Source organism: Trachypithecus francoisi, unplaced genomic scaffold, assembly GCF_009764315.1.
Source record: "Trachypithecus francoisi isolate TF-2019V2 unplaced genomic scaffold, Tfra_2.0 Contig01585, whole genome shotgun sequence".
NCBI lineage: Eukaryota > Metazoa > Chordata > Mammalia > Primates > Cercopithecidae > Trachypithecus > Trachypithecus francoisi.
This window is the reverse complement of record NW_022681444.1, coordinates 10,808,300-10,825,034: the sequence shown is the minus strand read 5'-3', so window position 1 is coordinate 10,825,034 and position 16,735 is coordinate 10,808,300. Positions and strand designations below refer to the sequence as shown.

Genomic DNA, 16,735 nt, shown 5'->3' with positions numbered 1-16,735 from the left:
TTAGTTTGCGACCTATGCCAGGTGAAGTGATGCCACTTTTTGTGTTTTTTTTTTGAGACAGGGTCTTGCTCTGTCACCCTGGCTGGAGTGCAGTGGCACGATCATGGCTCACTGCAGCCTTGACCTCCCAGGCTCAAGCAATCCGCCCACCTCAGCCTCCTGAGTAGCTGGGACCACAGGCATGCACCACCATGCTCAGCTGATTTTTATTGTATTTTTTGTAGAGATGGGATCTCCCTATGTCATCCAGGCTGGTCTCTAACTCCTGGGCTCAAGTGATCCTCCCACCTCAGCCTCCCAAAGTTCTGGCATTACAGGCGTAAACCACTATGCCCAGCCAGATGCCACTTTTTCTCCTCCCTTTCAGTGACACTGGCACGTGGCAGCATGCAACCCAAACTGCCTAGCCTTTCCCAGGTGGAATATCGACTGCTGTTTCTTTTGTTTCCTTTCTTCCTCTCAGCTGCAATATCTAGAGAACTTTCTGAGATCACCACGGCAGAGGCTGAGCCTGTGGTTCCTCGAGGAGGTTTTGACTCTCCCTTTTACCGAGAGAGTCTCCCAGGTTCTCAGCGGAAGACCCACTCGGCAGCCTCCAGTGCTCAGGGCGCCAGCGTGAACCCTGAGCCTTTACACTCCTCCCTGGACAAGCTTGGGCCTGACACACCAAAGCAAGCCTTTACTCCCATAGACCTGCCCTGCGGCGGTGCTGATGAAAGCCCTGCGGGAGACAGGGAATGCCAGACTTCTTTGGAGACCAGTATCCTCACTCCCAGTCCTTGTAAAATTCCACCCTCGACGAGAGTGGGCTTTGGACGCGGGCAGCCTCCCCCGTACGATCATCTTTTTGAGGTGGCATTGCCAAAGACAGCCCACCATTTTGTCATCAGGAAGACTGAGGAGCTGTTAAAGAAAGCAAAAGGAAGCACAGAGGAAGATGGTGTGCCCTCTACCTCCCCAATGGAAGTGCTGGACAGACTGATACAGCAGGGAGCAGATGCGCACAGCAAGGAGCTGAACAAGTAAGGGACTGGGGCCCTCTCTTCTGTGTTAAATGGTCCATTTTATTGTGAAGTACAGAAAGTGTACGAGAGGAACAAGAATCATTCTTCACACTCCCACCCTGAGGCAGCTGGTTCTCTGCTGCTTGTCAGATGTCCTTCTAGGCTGTTGTGTCTTCATATATGTGACCGTGTGTGACCTCTGTGCACCTAAAGTGGGACGATTCCTTAGCAGTCCACTTCAAAATGAGTCTTTTTATGTAGACCATTTTGTGCCTCTGTTCTATGAGGACACTCAAATGCTTTCATGTGTGCCCTCTGCAAGCTGTAGGCTGAAAACGAGGTTATGGTATTTCAAAGAATATAAGAATATTTGTCACAGTGTTTCCCTCTCTAGCTACAGATTATTATTATTTTCTATTTTGGTATAGTTCATTAGGTGGAGATAAAATCACCAGCATTTGATGCGAGTTCAGGTGGCTGACATCCCCTCCAGACCCGCTGAAGCCCCAAGTTTTCATAGAAAGGACTAGCTGAGAAACTGTTTCCCATCCTTCTTTTATTAGCTACTTTATAGGTGCTTGCGGAATATTTTTATTTTTCTTCTTATATACTATGCTATGGTGGAATTTGACAGGGATTATAATATTTAAACTCCCTCTTTTTAAATGAGATTTGGTATGATAGGCTCAGGTAAATTACCTACTTTTTCCTTAAATTTGAGTGACAGTATCTTCACAACAGAGTGTACTCCCAACAGACAGGGTTGAAAACGGCTCTCAGTGTGTTTGACCACTCAGTTTCTCTGGAGAGCTGGCCCCAGAAACGGAGGCCACGGTGTATGCAGTGGAGGTCAGCCTGTGGCCCTCTCTGCTCTGGAGACCAGGTCCTAGGCAGTGGGGCTGCCTCCCACTGTGTCCACTGTAGGCTTCTGTAACTCTCTGTGGCCCTGGAGTTTGAAACGTTCTTATGCCATTGCAGATTTTGACCACAAAGAAGTGATCTAACTTTGCTGCAAATAAAAGTCCAGATAAGTCTTTTTCTTGGTAAGATCGGTAACTTTGTTACTCAAAAACTTTCTTCCTAGGTTGCCTTTACCCAGCAAGTCTGTCGACTGGACCCACTTTGGAGGTAAAGTTGTTACTTTAGCTCCAAATCCAGCCCACATGGTTCCTGCTTGCTTGTTGCCCTTTCTGTCCTTGAAGGAGGTGCCCTCTGGGAAACAGACCTCCCCTTGGCTATTGCTCCAGCCAGGCTATCTGCTTGGCTAAAGGATCTCAAGTGTTGCCAAGTCAGCATTTCTTATTTTTGAAAAGTGGCAAGTACCATGCACTTGAGAGTAGACGTGCAAAACTACAGACTTCCTGCCAGGCTTCCCTAGAGAAGACCAGAGTGAAGGAGAACACACAGTGAAGGAAGGGTCTTGAGAAACAGGGCGTCTGAAATGTGTGATCTAGATTTGTGGGGAAAGGAAAGCAGGCTCTCAAAAGAGTCATCCCAGGTGATACGACCCTTTGCATTCCTTCACGAGGGAGACACATAGTCCGTACTTTCCCCCCTGCTGTTGCTGGGAGCCAAGTGGTCATTTGCAAAGAGAGTGGTGATTTATTTCTTAAAGAAGTGTATTTGTTAAGCTAACAACACATGGGAAGCGGGCTTGATTGAACGATCTGTAAAAGGCATTTCTGCCACCCTCCCTCTGCTTTAAAATCAGGCTCTCCTCCTTCAGATGAGATCCGCACCCTCCGAGACCAGTTGCTTTTACTGCACAACCAGCTACTCTATGAGCGTTTTAAGAGGCAGCAGCATGCCCTCCGGAACAGGCGGCTCCTCCGCAAGGTGATCAAAGCAGCAGCTCTGGAGGAACATAATGCTGCCATGGTGAGGACTGGGGAGGGGACAGGTGGAGCTGGCTTTTTGTTTTGTTTTGGGTCAGCATGATAGCTTACAAAGCACAGCAGCTGAGGAGGTCAGAGTTCCCAGTCCTTCCCACTCCTTCGGGCAGGTCCCTCGAGATTAAGACATGAATGGTGACGTCTCAGAATTCCCTCATAATTCTCAGAAACCGTGGGGACAAGTGATTTTGTGTGTGTATGTTTGCATGAAGGGTCAGAAAATGATTTTATTTTTCCAAATGTAAAACCAACTCTTGTAAAGCTATTTCATGGCACAGAACGGAAGTGTGTATTGTACAGTGGGTGTGAAGCCAGTCAGACCTGGAGTTTGAATCTCGGCTCTACCAGCGTTACCTTAGAAAAGTAACTTGGCCTCTTACAGCCTCTGTTAGCCATGCTATAAAATGGAAATAATAATAGCAGCAGCTGCTCTTTAAGTTGTAATGGTTAAAAGAAATGTCGGTAGCACTTGCTGAGTGCCCAGCACACTGCAGGCCTTCAGTAAATGCTCATCGTTTTAGTGAACTTAGTACCATGTGTGAGAGATTTTATTCCAGTGTTGGTAGGCAGACTTTTGAAAGTATTGGAAGCAAATTGATCCCTGAGAAGATTTCTTTAAGCAACTTAAAATCCATTTGCTTAATGTAAAATTTGGAAAACCTTGACCTAAAGCCAAGTAAGACAGTAGTGAGAGCTCTAAGAGTTTGGGTCTCTAGTTACATTGTCAGGGTAGCTTGTGACTATTCAGATGACATGTTTGCAGTGTGTGTTAAATTGCCTGTGTTGGAAGACAGCTAAAATGATGACATTTCTGGTCTCTGCTAGAAAGATCAGTTGAAGTTACAAGAGAAAGACATCCAGATGTGGAAGGTTAGTCTGCAGAAAGAACAAGCTAGATACAGTCAGCTTCAGGAGCAGCGTGACACTATGGTGACCAAGCTCCACAGCCAGATCAGACAGCTGCAGCATGACCGAGAGGAATTCTACAACCAGAGCCAGGAATTACAGGTATAAACTGGAGCACCAGGCAAAGCCAACTGCGAGAATGCTGGAGAGCAGTGAGGAGGGAGGCAGCTGGTTTCCTTGGGTGTCCTTGACTTGTTCAGCTTCACTAAGCTGAATGCTTTTCTCTCTGAAATCATGGCAGAGATTCTTCATGGCTGGTGAATCTTCTTCTTTTTTTTTTTTTTTTTTTTGAGATGGAGTCTCGCTCTGTCGCCCAGGCTGGAGTGCAGTGGCTGGATCTCAGCTCACTGCAAGCTCCGCCTCCCAGGTTCATGCCATTCTCCTGCCTCAGCCTCCTGAGTAGCTGGGACTACAGGCGCCCACCACCTCACCCGGCTAGTTTTTTGTATTTTTTAGTAGAGACGGGGTTTCACCGTGTTAACCAGGATGGTCTCGATCTCCTGACCTCTTGATCCGCCTGTCTCGGCCTCCCAAAGTGCTGGGATTACAGGCTTGAGCCACCACGCCTGGCCATGGCAGGTGAATCTTACTTAGGGCAGAGGTTCCCCAACTTTCTTGGTTCATATAGTAGCTCCCTTAGTGTCTCAGTCATTTTTTTTTTCTGCAGCCAAAAAGAAACACTTAACAGTTCTGCTCATTAAGTCGATCTGAATAACTTAGTGAGTATGAATGTCCTAAGAACTTAGTAGGTGTTTAGAGATAATACACATAAATTAGAAAAAATAATAACTGCAATTACTAATGCCTCGTGTGCACCTATTGGGCACTGCATGGCATCTCAGACCTTGAAATCAGAATGAACAGTGACACCCTCATTTCCTGTTTCACACTGGTTTTCCTTGTGGTGCTTTGTATCACTGCACCCATAAAAGCCCGGCTTCACAAAGACGTCATCCACAGACGCAGCATCATTTCCAGCCCGTTAGTAATTCACAGGGTGTCCAACAGATGGCGCTGAGTCTCCCTCAAAAATTTAAAATCTTTCTGCGGCCTCCCTGTGAGTTTGTTGGGTAGCTTCAGGGCTCTTTGGTACACAGCTTGGGAACTGAGGATCTAAGGTCTCTTTTTTTTTCTTTTGTTAAACAGTAAGGAACTCAGAAATCAACCATAACTTACTTTTTAAAACTAAGACATCAAATCCTGAGGGCCCAAGAAAGTAGAGCCGTTGAGCTAGGCATTCCCAGTCCTCTGTGGGCTGGTGGCCAGGTAGGCTGTGGTCTGGCCTGTCAGTGCTCCTCAAACTTCATGTCCACGTCTCTTTGGGTAGACGAAACTGGAGGACTGCAGGAACATGATTGCAGAGCTGCGGATAGAATTGAAGAAGGCCAACAACAAGGTGTGTCACACTGAGCTGCTGCTCAGTCAGGTTTCCCAAAAGGTAAGAAGAAAGGAGGCAGACCTGAATCTGTTGAAACACCATTTGCTAACATTCTTCCTTCAGACAGGTTAAAGAAATGTATTACTTGAGTGTCTGTGTCATGGGTTCCCAACAGGAAGTAGTTCTGCTGCCCCCATGTTCCCTGACATTTGGCAGTGTCTGGAGACATTTTAGGTTCATGTTTTTGGTGCTACTGGCATCTAGTGGGTTGGAGCCAGGGTGCTGCCAAATATCCTACAATGCACAGGCAGCCCCCTGCAGCAAAGAAGTATCCGTCCTAAACCCTGGTCTATGTGTATCCCATGGAACTCTTTCTTCATACCTTGTTTATATAAGTGTCAAAAGTTTGTTCAGGTTTTTGAGCGTGATTCCTCCTTCTTTGGGAATCACTGCACTTCATACATCATTTTGTCAAGAACGGTGAGTTTTCCCTAGGGCTTTATGCCACTGGGCCTTGGTGGTATACCTGTCCACCTTCTCCAGGTGATCTGTGGGTGGCCAGTTTTGATGGACTGCATTCGTGCTGTCCCCTTTGCAAAGCACAGTTCCGAAGTGCATTTCTATTTTTGTTGTCCTTGGGTGCCATCCTCCCCACCTGCCATGATGTCAGGGACTGTAAACCCATGGAACTTGTTTATTTTGCTTTAACATTGAAATAGTGTGCTCCTAGCTGATTCCCTATTTAATGTCCATGTGCTAGTTTTATGTCGTCGGATTTTTCACTTTGCTTATGTTTTTTGGCTAGCTCTCAAACAGTGAGTCGGTCCAGCAGCAGATGGAGTTCTTGAACAGGCAGCTGTTGGTTCTTGGGGAGGTCAACGAGCTATATTTGGAACAACTGCAGAACAAGCACTCAGATACCACAAAGGTATGCCAGGGCTCAGAGAGCCAGACCTTAGTGGGGAAAGCGTTTCAGACCCAGACAGTATGTCTCCAGCATGTCATATAGAATGGCTTGATGACTTGTTTCCTAAAAGACGGAGTGGCAGTCCCACTTCCCCCTGGTCCAGAGAGACAAGCACTTTCCAGCCAGCGCGTGGGCTTGTTTCTCCTGTTGGGTTGCTTTGGAAAGCACCTAATGGTAATTGGTACAGAGTAGGTGTAAAGTGTTTCCTTTCTCTTCCCTAGGCCCCCTTTCAAAGAGGGAGAGAAAAAAAGAAGGATGGGGGACCAATTCTGTTTAACATACCTCTCAGGACCGTGGGTATAGACTGGCGTACATACCAGTTTTTTTTTTCCTTTTAATGTTGGATTTCTGCAGATGATAGTTCAGTCCTGGCAACAAGGCCAGCATTGGGATGATCTTACGTTAATTAGTGCCTCACCAGTGGTGTCGAGGCAGAAGTTTTAAGTCACTTTATAAATAGCCTCAGGTAATGTTAGCGAATGAGGTGGGAATTGAATTTTAATAGTAGCTGTTCAGTTGCTTCCTGTCACTAACTTCTCCATCACACATGGGCCTCCTTTTTAGGTTTCTTGGGCATGTGCTTTGTAAAGAGTCCTTTTCGCTGGATGTAGAGAGGAGTCTTAGAACTGGAGATAGTAATTTTCCTAATAGAGGTACTCTTTTTTTCTTGGCTCCTCTCAGCTCTCACAGTCAGACTCCCTTTCTTAGAAGGATGTTAGATGTGGTACTTTCTCTGGAAAGCATCTATCACTTATTTTGGAGGTGTAATGACTTTGGGAACAGAAAGGGGGAGAAACAGATCCGCGGCACAAGAGAGCTCCTGAAAAAGCTGCTGAAACACGCCCATGCAATCTCCTGAGAGAAGCCTAGACGGGCGGCCTCCATGGAGCCTTTGTGCTCTTTGGGACCTTCAGTAGCCTCCTCTCCGTGGAGCCCTGTTTCCCAGTCCATTAAACAGGGGTGATGCAGCTGACTTGTGATAGTCAGGATGCCTTCAATTGTAGACAACAAAAACCAAACTAGGGCTGGGCATGGTGGCACATGCCTATAGTGCTATTTGGGAGGCTGAAATAGGATTGCTTGAACTCAGAAGTTCTAGACCAAGCCTAGCAACACAGCAAGACTTCATCTCAAAAAAACAACAAAAACAAAAAACACTCAACTGGCTTAACAGTGGAGAATTTTATTATTTCACTTGACAAGAGGTCGTGAGGCGGGTGAGTTCCAGGTTGATCAAGTTGGCCGTTCAGGGACAGCATTGAGGAGCCAGGCTCTTTCCATTCTTCTGCACTGCCTTGCTTATCCTGCAGGCCTGGTCCTCGAGCTAGCTGCACTCATGGTTGCCAGGTGTGTGCCACAGGCACAGATATGACAGGCAGACACAATAACGTCCCACAGAAGAGGAGAGCATCTCTTCCTATTCCTCAGCAAGAAAATCTTTCCCAGGCCAGGTGTGGTGGCTCACTCCTGTAATCCCAGCACTTTGGGAGGCAGATGTGGGTGGATCACGAGGTTAGGAGATCAAGACCATCCTGGCTAACATGATGAAACCCCGTCTCTACTAAAAATACAAAAAATTAGCCGGGTGTAGTGGCCCACACTTGTAGTCCCAGCTACTTGGGAGGCTGAGGCAGGGGAATCGCTTGACCCTGGAGGCGGAGGTTTCGGTGAGCCGAGATCATGCCACTGCACTTCAGCCTGGTCAACAGAGTGACACTCTGTCTCCAAAAAGAAAAAAAAAAGAAAACCTTTCCCAGATGCTCCCACCATACTTATCTCCCCTGTTGGCCAGGCCTGTCCTGTGCCCATCCCTAGCCTAGTCATTGCCTCAACCCAGTCAGGATTTGCCCCCGAACCTGGAGCTAGGGTTGCTCTTGTTCCATCCAGAGGAGAAGGAAGAGTGAGTGGTGGGGAATCAGGTGGGAACAGTTGGTAGGGGTAGCTGTAAGGATTAGTGAGAGCGCACGGATGTTCCTGGCGGATGTTCCTGGTTCAGTGCTTTGCATGATTATCCATGAATAAGTCCTATTGTTTATGACAAAGGCCAGATAGATGTGTTCAGCTGCCCTGTGCTGAAGTCTGGGGCCATTTAGCACAGCTGGAACAGCCACATTATCAGAGCCAGTTCTGAGTTTAAATCAGTTGCATTTTGTAACAAGGAAGCATTGGGCTCACCAGACAGCATCAAGACAGGGATGCCTTCGTGAAAGCTCATCTCCTTGCTGTTTATGGTTTATTATCTTTTTTAAAAAACAAATATATGGCAAATTTTATGTTTTGTACATTTTACCACAGTAAACATACACACACAAATGTAACACAGGCTTAAAAAAATATCCTTTCCGCCTTCTTTCTGAGCATTAATGTGTACTTGCTCTGGGTTTCAAGCTGTTCCAATCTGTCGGCTACAGGCCATCTGCCTTAGCACGATCAACAAACCTGGTCAGGGCACCCAGTCTGCAGAGGCTGCTTTGCTTGAGCAGACCTGCTCCACTCGCATTCCATTCTGTAGCCCCACCTGTGCTATTGCCAGGAGGGGGAGAAAAGGAGAAAGAAAGCAAGTGGCCTGCGGTACCACTAGACTGAAATGATAGCTGGATACTGGCGGATTTTCACTTGGTGTTTTGGATACGTATATGTTCGCGTAGTTGATTGTACTGTTCAGTCTTGTAGTCTGCTTTTTAACCTTGTTACTGATACCATATCATTTTTTAAAAAGACTTAGAAATATAGGATGTATTTTAATTTACTTAGCTGTTCCCCTGACATTAGACTTAAACGATTTTTCCAGGTTTTTGCTCTTATAAATATGCTGTAATGATTATTTTTGTGCAAAATCTCTATTTATGTTTCACATGATTTCCTTGGGGATCGATTTCAAGGAAGGGTTACTAGGATAATACTACCAGCTTACTAAAGTGCCTTCTCAGTCCTGCTTACATTGTCTTTTCTTTTTTTTTTTTGAGACGGAGTCTCCCTCTGTCGTCCAGGCTGGAGTGCAGTGGCCCGATCTCAGCTCACTGCAAGCTCCGCCTCCTGGGTTCACGCTATTCTCCTGCCTCAGCCTCCGGAGTAGCTGGGACTACAGGCGCCCACCACCTCGCCCGGCTCGTTTTTTTGTATTTTTTAGTAGAGACGGGGTTTCACCGTGTTAGCCAGGATGGTCTCGATCTCCTGACCTCATGATCCGCCCGTCTCGGCCTCCCAAAGTGCTGGGATTACAGGCTTGAGCCACCGCGCCTGGCCTACATTGTCTTTTCAAAATGGATACAGTGTGTTTATTTTTTATAAGTACTAATTCTAGTCTTTTTTTTTTTTTTTTTTTAGGAAGTAGAAATGATGAAAGCTGCCTATCGGAAAGAGCTAGAAAAAAACAGAAGCCATGTTCTCCAGCAGACTCAGAGGCTTGACACCTCCCAAAAACGGATTTTGGAACTGGAATCTCACCTGGCCAAGAAAGACCACCTTCTTTTGGAACAGAAGAAATATTTAGAGGATGTCAAACTCCAGGCAAGGTAACTTTCATCAGGAAAGGCTTTTGTGTTTTTATTAAGTGGAACTTCCTATATTCTGGCTGGTCTGTATCTTTCAGAGGACAGCTACAGGCCGCAGAGAGCAGGTATGAGGCTCAGAAAAGGATAACCCAAGTGTTTGAATTGGAGATCTTAGATTTATATGGCAGGTTGGAGAAAGATGGCCTCCTGAAAAAACTTGAAGAAGAAAAAGCCGAAGCAGCTGAAGCAGCAGAAGAAAGGTAGGAACAAAGAACTGATTAATGACCTTGGGATTAAGCTGTCAATTACAGCATAAGGACTGTGTCACATGGTGTGGGAAGCAGTTATAGCTGATCAGACAGGGCTGCAGCGCTCAGCTCACTCCATGTCAGAGACCCACTCTGACGTTCCTTTCCTCCAAACGTCCAGTGATGTCTTCTTGTTCCTTTTCCTGGCCTTGAGTCCCTCCATACAGCCACAGGAAGTGTTCACACTTAAGATTGCCACCTAGTATCCCTAGTTGTGACTTAGGTTTCTCTTGATGACATCTCTTGCTTGAGTCCAGTATTATCAAACAGAGAGTGGGCTAGCAGAGTTCAGCGTCAGTGTGAGTGAGTGTCAGTGTAATTCCACATCTTCCAAATGCGGACGCTCCAATCACCAGCTCTCTCTTTCCTCCCGGGCTTTCTTACAGGCTTGACTGTTGTAATGACGGGTGCTCAGATTCCATGGTAGGGCACAATGAAGAGGCATCTGGCCACAACGGTGAGACCAAGACCCCCAGGCCCAGCAGCACCCGGGGCAGTAGTGGAAGCAGAGGAGGTGGAGGCAGCAGCAGCAGCAGCAGCGAGCTTTCCACCCCGGAGAAACCCCCACACCAGAGGGCAGGCCCGTTCAGCAGTCGGTGGGAGACGACGACGGGAGAACCGTCTGCCAGCATCCCTACCACTGTGGGCTCACTTCCCAGTTCAAAAAGCTTCCTGGGTATGAAGGCCCGAGAGTTATTTCGTAATAAGAGCGAGAGTCAGTGTGATGAGGACGGCATGACCAGTAGCCTTTCTGAGAGCCTAAAGACAGAACTGAGCAAAGACTTGGGTGTGGAAGCCAAGATTCCCCTGAACCTAGATGGCCCGCACCCATCTCCCCCGAACCCGGACAGTGTTGGACAGCTACATATCATGGACTACAATGAGACTCATCATGAACACAGCTAAGGATGGTGGTCAATCAGTGTTAACTTGCATATTGTTGGCACAGAACAGGAGGTGTGAATGCACGTTTCAAAGCTTTCCTGTTTCCAGGGTCTGAGTGCAAGTTCATGTGTGGAAATGGGACGGAGGTCCTTTGGACAGCTGACTGAATGCAGAACGGTTTTTGGATCTGGCATTGAAATGCCTCTTGACCTTCCCCTCCACCCGCCCTAACCCCTCTCATTTACCTCGCAGTGTGTTCTAATCCAAGGGCCAGTTGGTGTTCCTCAGTAGCTTTACTTTCTTCCTTTCCCCCCAGAATGGTTGCGTCCTTTGAACCTGTGCAATATGAGGCCAAATTTAATCTTTGAGTCTAACACACCACTTTCTGCTTTCCTGAAGCTCAGATTACTGGGTTGGCTCTCAGTTAGACCAGGTAGTTTGTTGCATTGCAGGTAAGTCTGGTTTTGTCCCTTCCAGGAGGACATAGCCTGCAAAGCTGGTTGTCTTCACTTGAAAGCTGTCACATGAGACTTTTCCACTGCTTTTTGATTCTGAAGTTCAGCATCTAAAGCAGCAGGTCTAGAAGAACAATGGTTTATTCACACTTACATTCTTTTGGCAGTTCTAATAAGCTTCCTAGAAAGTTCTGTGTAAACAGAAGCCTGTTTCAGAAATCTAGAGCTGGCACTGTGGAGACCAGACACCCTTTGGGAAAGCTCTTGTCCCTTCTTCCCCCACTACCTCTTATTTATTTGGTGTTTGCTTGAATGTTGGTACTATTGTGACCACAGGCTGGTGTGTAGGTGGTAAAACCTGTTCTCCGTAGGAGGCAAGGAGCAGTCACTGGGAGAGGTTACCCGAGAAGCACTTGAGCATGAGGAACTGCACCTCCAGTCCATCTCAGCTTGCTGGGCCTTTTGTTAAACCTTCCTGTCTGCTGGCCTCCATTTGTGTGCACATGCCTCTTGTTCATGTCAGCTTATTTGTGACAGTGCAGCAGAAAGGCTCTGAAGGTCCAAAGAGCTTCTGCAAAGTGTATGTGACCATCATTTCCCAGGCCGTTAGGGTTGCCTCACTGTAGCAGGTTCTAGGCCACCAGAAGGGGGGCAGCTTTTTCATACCAATTCCAACTTTCAGGGGCCGACTCTCCAGGGAGCGATGTCATCACACTCTCCATGTTAGTAATGACAGAGCAGTCTAAGCAGAGTCCGGGAGAATGTTGGCAAAAGCTGGCTGTGTATGCCCACTAGGCTGCCCCACATGCTCACGAGAGATGACACTAGTCAGAAAAGTGGCAGTGGCAGAGAATCCAAACTCAACAACTGCTCCTGAAAGAAATGCTAGAAGCCTAAGAATTGTTGCCTCATGTTCCAGCTGAGGCAGGGGAGAGTTGGTAGGAAGGAGCCAGTGAACTTGGCTTTCCTGTTTCTATTCTTTCATTAAAAAGAATACAAGGATTCAGTCATAAAGAGGTAAAAAACTGTCATGGTACGAAATCTTAGTGCACACGGAGGCTTCGAGCACTAGAGAATAAAAGTCTTTTTTTTTTTTTTTTTTTTTAGCATGGCAATAAATATTCTAGCATCCCTAACTAAAGGGAGGTAGACAGTTGGAGACTCTATGTCACCCTGGCTATACCAGCAGAAAACCTGTTCAGGCAGGCTTTCTGGGTGTGACTGATTCCCAGCCTGTGGCAGGGCGTGGTCCCAACTACTCGGCCTAGCACAGGCTGGCAGTTGGCCCTGAATTGTCAGATGTGGAGTATTACTGACACCACATGTTTAATTCAGCTTTGTCCAAAGGAAAGCTTAAAATCCAGTACGGTCTAGTTTCCTGGTTCAGTTTTAGAAAAGGAAAACGTGAACAAATTTAGAAAGGGAAGGAAATCCCATCAGTGAATCCTGAAACTGGTTTTAAGTACTTTCCTTCTAGAGATCTGTGCCACAGAACAAGATACCAGGCATTTAAAGCTTTTTCCTTCATTGGCAAAGGAAAAGAGGCTCAGATGAAAAAGAAAAAAACATTTTAGAAATGGACAGGTTGTCAAAAGAAAGGGAAGAAAGGGGGCAGCATGGACAGAGGCCTAGGCTTGAAGCTCCATGGACATGTCTGCGCAGGGCCCTCAGCTCGTCCATCCAGCCTGGGTGTCCCTTTCCTCAGCTGTATAACAAAGGTGGCTCCAAGCTCAGGTGCCTCTGAGTTCTAGGAGGCTGTGGGTTTCACGCAACCACGGTTGGGAGAATGAGACCTGGAGTCATGTTGAAGGGGCCCAGCCTAAAAATGTAGGCTTTCATGTTGCAAAGAACTCGAGTCAGTAGTTAGGTTTGGTTTGGTTTTGGAAGTGATAAACCTGCCAGGAGTCACTTGGTCATGCTGCAGTGAGTAGTTGTAAGGATGGAAAGGTGACAGTAGGACTCTTGAGAGGCAATCTAGTCCTGGGCAAAGGTATTGGTACCGTAAGCGTTAAGGGCAGAGTCTATCTTGAAACCAATTAAGCAGCTTGGTATTCATAAATATTGAGATTGGATGGTCTCCATCCACAAATCACTATGGGTGAGCATACCTGTCTCAGCTGTTTGGCCAATGTGCATAACCTACTCGGATCCCCACCTGACACTAACCAGAGTCAGCACAGGCCCCGAGGAGCCCAAAGTCTGCTGCTGTGCAGCATGGAATTCCTTTAAAAAGGTGCACTACAGCTTTAGCGGGGAGGGGGATGGGAAGACGCAGAGCAGATGAGCTCCCGAGTCCCTGCAGGTGAATAAACACACAGATCTGCATCTGATAGAACTTTAATGGATTTTCAAAAAGCCATTGACAAGACTCTGCCATAAAGTCTATAAAAATTGTTATTATGGGATTGGAAGAAACACGTGGTCATGAATATAAAAAAACTGAAACCCAAAGGTAGGAAGGTCAAGGTCACTTCTGAGATGGAGAAGTTGTGTAAGGTATCCTTGGAGAGGAGTGTTAGGACCAGCATGACTAAGGCAGGTGGGCAGACAGTGGCCTCTCTAGGTGTGCCCACAGAGTTTTTCAGGAGAGAAAACTGCCTGACCTTTGGGACTAAGCTGCAGAATCTTCTTACTAAGCCTGATGAGTGAAGAGGCAAGCGGTGAGCTACTTTGTGAGCCAAAGCTTATGTGACGTGGTTGGGGGAAACAGTCCAAACTGTTCTGAGAAGGTGAACTGTTACAACCCAGGAACAGGTCCTGGAAGCCACTGACAATTAGAAAAATTCACCCACCATGCCGCACATTACTGGGTAAAAGCAGAGCAGCAGGGAACAAAACTCCAGACTCTTGGGCCATCCCCATTTGCAACAGCACATGTAGTTTCTGGTATATTTGTTGAGAAAGATAAAACTCGAGCAGTTGTTCAGAGAAGTATGTATACAATGGTTCTGGGGAGGAAAGGATCTGTGAGACCACAGAGGCTCAGACTCGCTGTTAAGACTAGAAAACTGGGTACGTGTTTCATGTAGCCAGCAGAACCGAAGTGTGCTGTGACAAGCCAATGTGAATTTCTACCAAATAGTAGAGCATACCACTTGAAGGAACTGAAGAGCAAACAAAAGTTCTCCACAGCGAGACTCACCTTATCTCACTGAAAGCACTGAGGTGGGAGGAGGCCTGTGCAGGCTGGAGGAGGGTTTGGGCAGTGTGAAGGCCCGCCCAGGACCTTGGTGAGATGGAGTGCCGCCCGCCTCCTGCGGATACTCTTGGAGAGTGGTCCCCCCAGGGGGCTCTGTCCCACCTGGAGAAGAAAGCTGCCTTGTGTGGAGTGACTCAAATCAGTACACCTTATCTGCTGCACCTTCACTCTCCAGGGTACATGCTTTAAAACTGACCTGCAACAGGTGTTGGAAAAATGTATCCAGTCTGAAGATGTTTGTGTATCTGTTTACATCCAGAGTTCTGTGACACATGTCCCCCAGATTGCTGCAAAGATCCCCAAGGCATTGATTGCACTCGATTAAGCTTTTGTCTGTAGGTAAAAACAAGTTTAGGTCGAGGACTGGCCCCTAGGCTGCTGCTGTGACCCTTGTCCCACGTGGCTTCTCTGTCCGGAACTCTTCGATGTGCCCAGGGGAGCATGTTCTTGTCTCTTCCATGCCGTCCTTGCAGTCTGTATCTGCTCGTCTGAGGGAAGAGTAGCTGTAGCTACAAGGGAAGCCTGCCTGGAAGAGCCGAGCACCTGCGCCCACGGCTTCTGATCATGAAACGAGTTAATGAAGGCAGAGGAGTTTCCTCCTGGCCTCCCAGCGCAACATTACCCACCCTCTGAGATAAGTAGGCTGGCTTAACCATTGGAATGGACCTTTCAGGGGAGATCCTGAGAGTCTGAGAACCCCCAGACCAACCCCTCCCTCCCTTTCCCCACCTCTTACAGTGTTTGGACAGGAGGGTATGGTGCTGCTCTGTGTAGCAAATACTTTGGCTTATGAAAGAGGCAGCCATGCATTTTGCACTAGGAAGAATCAGTAATCACTTTTCAGAAGACTTCTATGGACCACAAATATATTACGGAGGAACAGACTTTGCTAAGACATAATCTAGTTTCATAACTCAATCATGGATGAACCATGTGTGGCAAACTTGCAGTTTAAAGGGGTCCCATCAGTGAAAAGAAACTGATTTTTTTTAACGGACTGCTTTTAGTTAAATTGAAGAAAGTCCACTCTTGTCAAAAGGTCTAAACTTTCCCGCCTCAATCCTAAAAGCATGTCCACAATCCACATCAGATGCCATAAAAATGAACTGCAAGATAAAATGGTACAATCTTAGTGAATGGGAATTGGAATCAAAAGGGTTTGCTGTCCTTCTTAGAATGTTCTAAAACGTCAAGGCAGTTGCTTGTGTTTAACTGTGAACAAATAAAAATTTATTGTTTTGCACTACTCTGCTGTGTGGACATGGAGTGGCTTACACTGGCCTTGGCAGGCTTATAGGTCAAGCGGGGCACTAGTCCAAAGATACAAAGCCTTAGGCTCTGGTTTGGCTACCTTGGGTGACTGGAGGAGAAACCTGACAAATAATGGATTTGGGCTTTTGTCTCTAAGAAGACTGTTTTTGTTCTGGCAAATTATCTGGTGCACAGCCACAAATCCTACCTGTATCTGCCTCAAATTCATGTTCTTCCTCAAAGAGTGGCCAAGTGGCATAGTGTGGGAGGGGGTGACTCGAATCCTGTCTACAGAGAAACCCCCAGAGCCAGGCTGTCTGTAGGGGTGTGGTGTTCCTCCGTGCTGGCATGCTGGGTGTCTCGGAGTCCTTTTGGTGGCACTGCATTGACACTTCAGTGCTGCAGAGCTTGCCCTCTTGAGCCTTGCTGGTTGTGTTAATGTGAGTGTGACAAGGAGACAGTGCAACACCCAACACTCCCTTCTCCATGCCCTTCAAGGGCTTTGGAAGAAGGCCAGAAACTGCCTTTACACAATTTTGACATCCACCCTGGCTTGTGATCTCTTGGCCTGGACTTCCATATAAGGACCAGGGATGAGTTTCATTTGCGATGTGGCTTTCAGTTGCTCGCCTCTGCCTGGCTGTGTCTGGAAATCAGCATTGCTCTGCCCGTTTTATTTTTATGTATTTGTTTGTTTATTTATTTGAGACAGAGTCTCACTCTGTCGCCGAGGCTGGAGTGCAGTGGCCCAGGCTCGACTCACTGCAACCTCCGCCTCCCAGGTTCAAGTGATTCTCCTGTCTCAGCCTCCCAAGTTGCCGGGATTACGGGCGCCTGCCACCATACCCGGCTAGTTTTTTTGTATTTTTAGTAGAGACGGGTGTGCATCATGTTGGCCAGGCTGATCTCAAACTCCTGGCCTCAAGTGATTCACCTGCTTTGGCCTCCCAAGGTGCTGGGATTACAGGCGTGAGCCACGGTGCCTACCCTGCTCTG

General features: G+C 47.2%; 1 protein-coding gene across 8 annotated transcripts in view; it reads left to right on the top strand.

Moving 5' to 3' along the window:
• The window catches only part of TSC1 (TSC complex subunit 1), a 55,685-nt gene extending 39,951 nt beyond the window's left edge, over positions 1 to 15,734 (top strand). For 6 of the 8 annotated variants that reach the window (XM_033195033.1, XM_033195059.1, XM_033195044.1 and 3 more), the window contains 9 exons: positions 464 to 1,022; positions 2,089 to 2,132; positions 2,716 to 2,882; positions 3,722 to 3,904; positions 5,130 to 5,240; positions 5,986 to 6,108; positions 9,475 to 9,662; positions 9,740 to 9,901; positions 10,336 to 15,734. In XM_033195033.1, coding sequence (XP_033050924.1) covers positions 464 to 1,022; positions 2,089 to 2,132; positions 2,716 to 2,882; positions 3,722 to 3,904; positions 5,130 to 5,240; positions 5,986 to 6,108; positions 9,475 to 9,662; positions 9,740 to 9,901; positions 10,336 to 10,855 — 2,057 coding nt within the window. In that variant the 3' untranslated portion in view covers positions 10,856 to 15,734. The remainder of the gene's footprint in view (positions 1 to 463; positions 1,023 to 2,088; positions 2,133 to 2,715; positions 2,883 to 3,721; positions 3,905 to 5,129; positions 5,241 to 5,985; positions 6,109 to 9,474; positions 9,663 to 9,739; positions 9,902 to 10,335) is intronic. The other 2 variants (XM_033195076.1, XM_033195086.1) reach the window with 2 other exon arrangements.
• Positions 15,735 to 16,735: the final 1,001 nt, after the last annotated feature.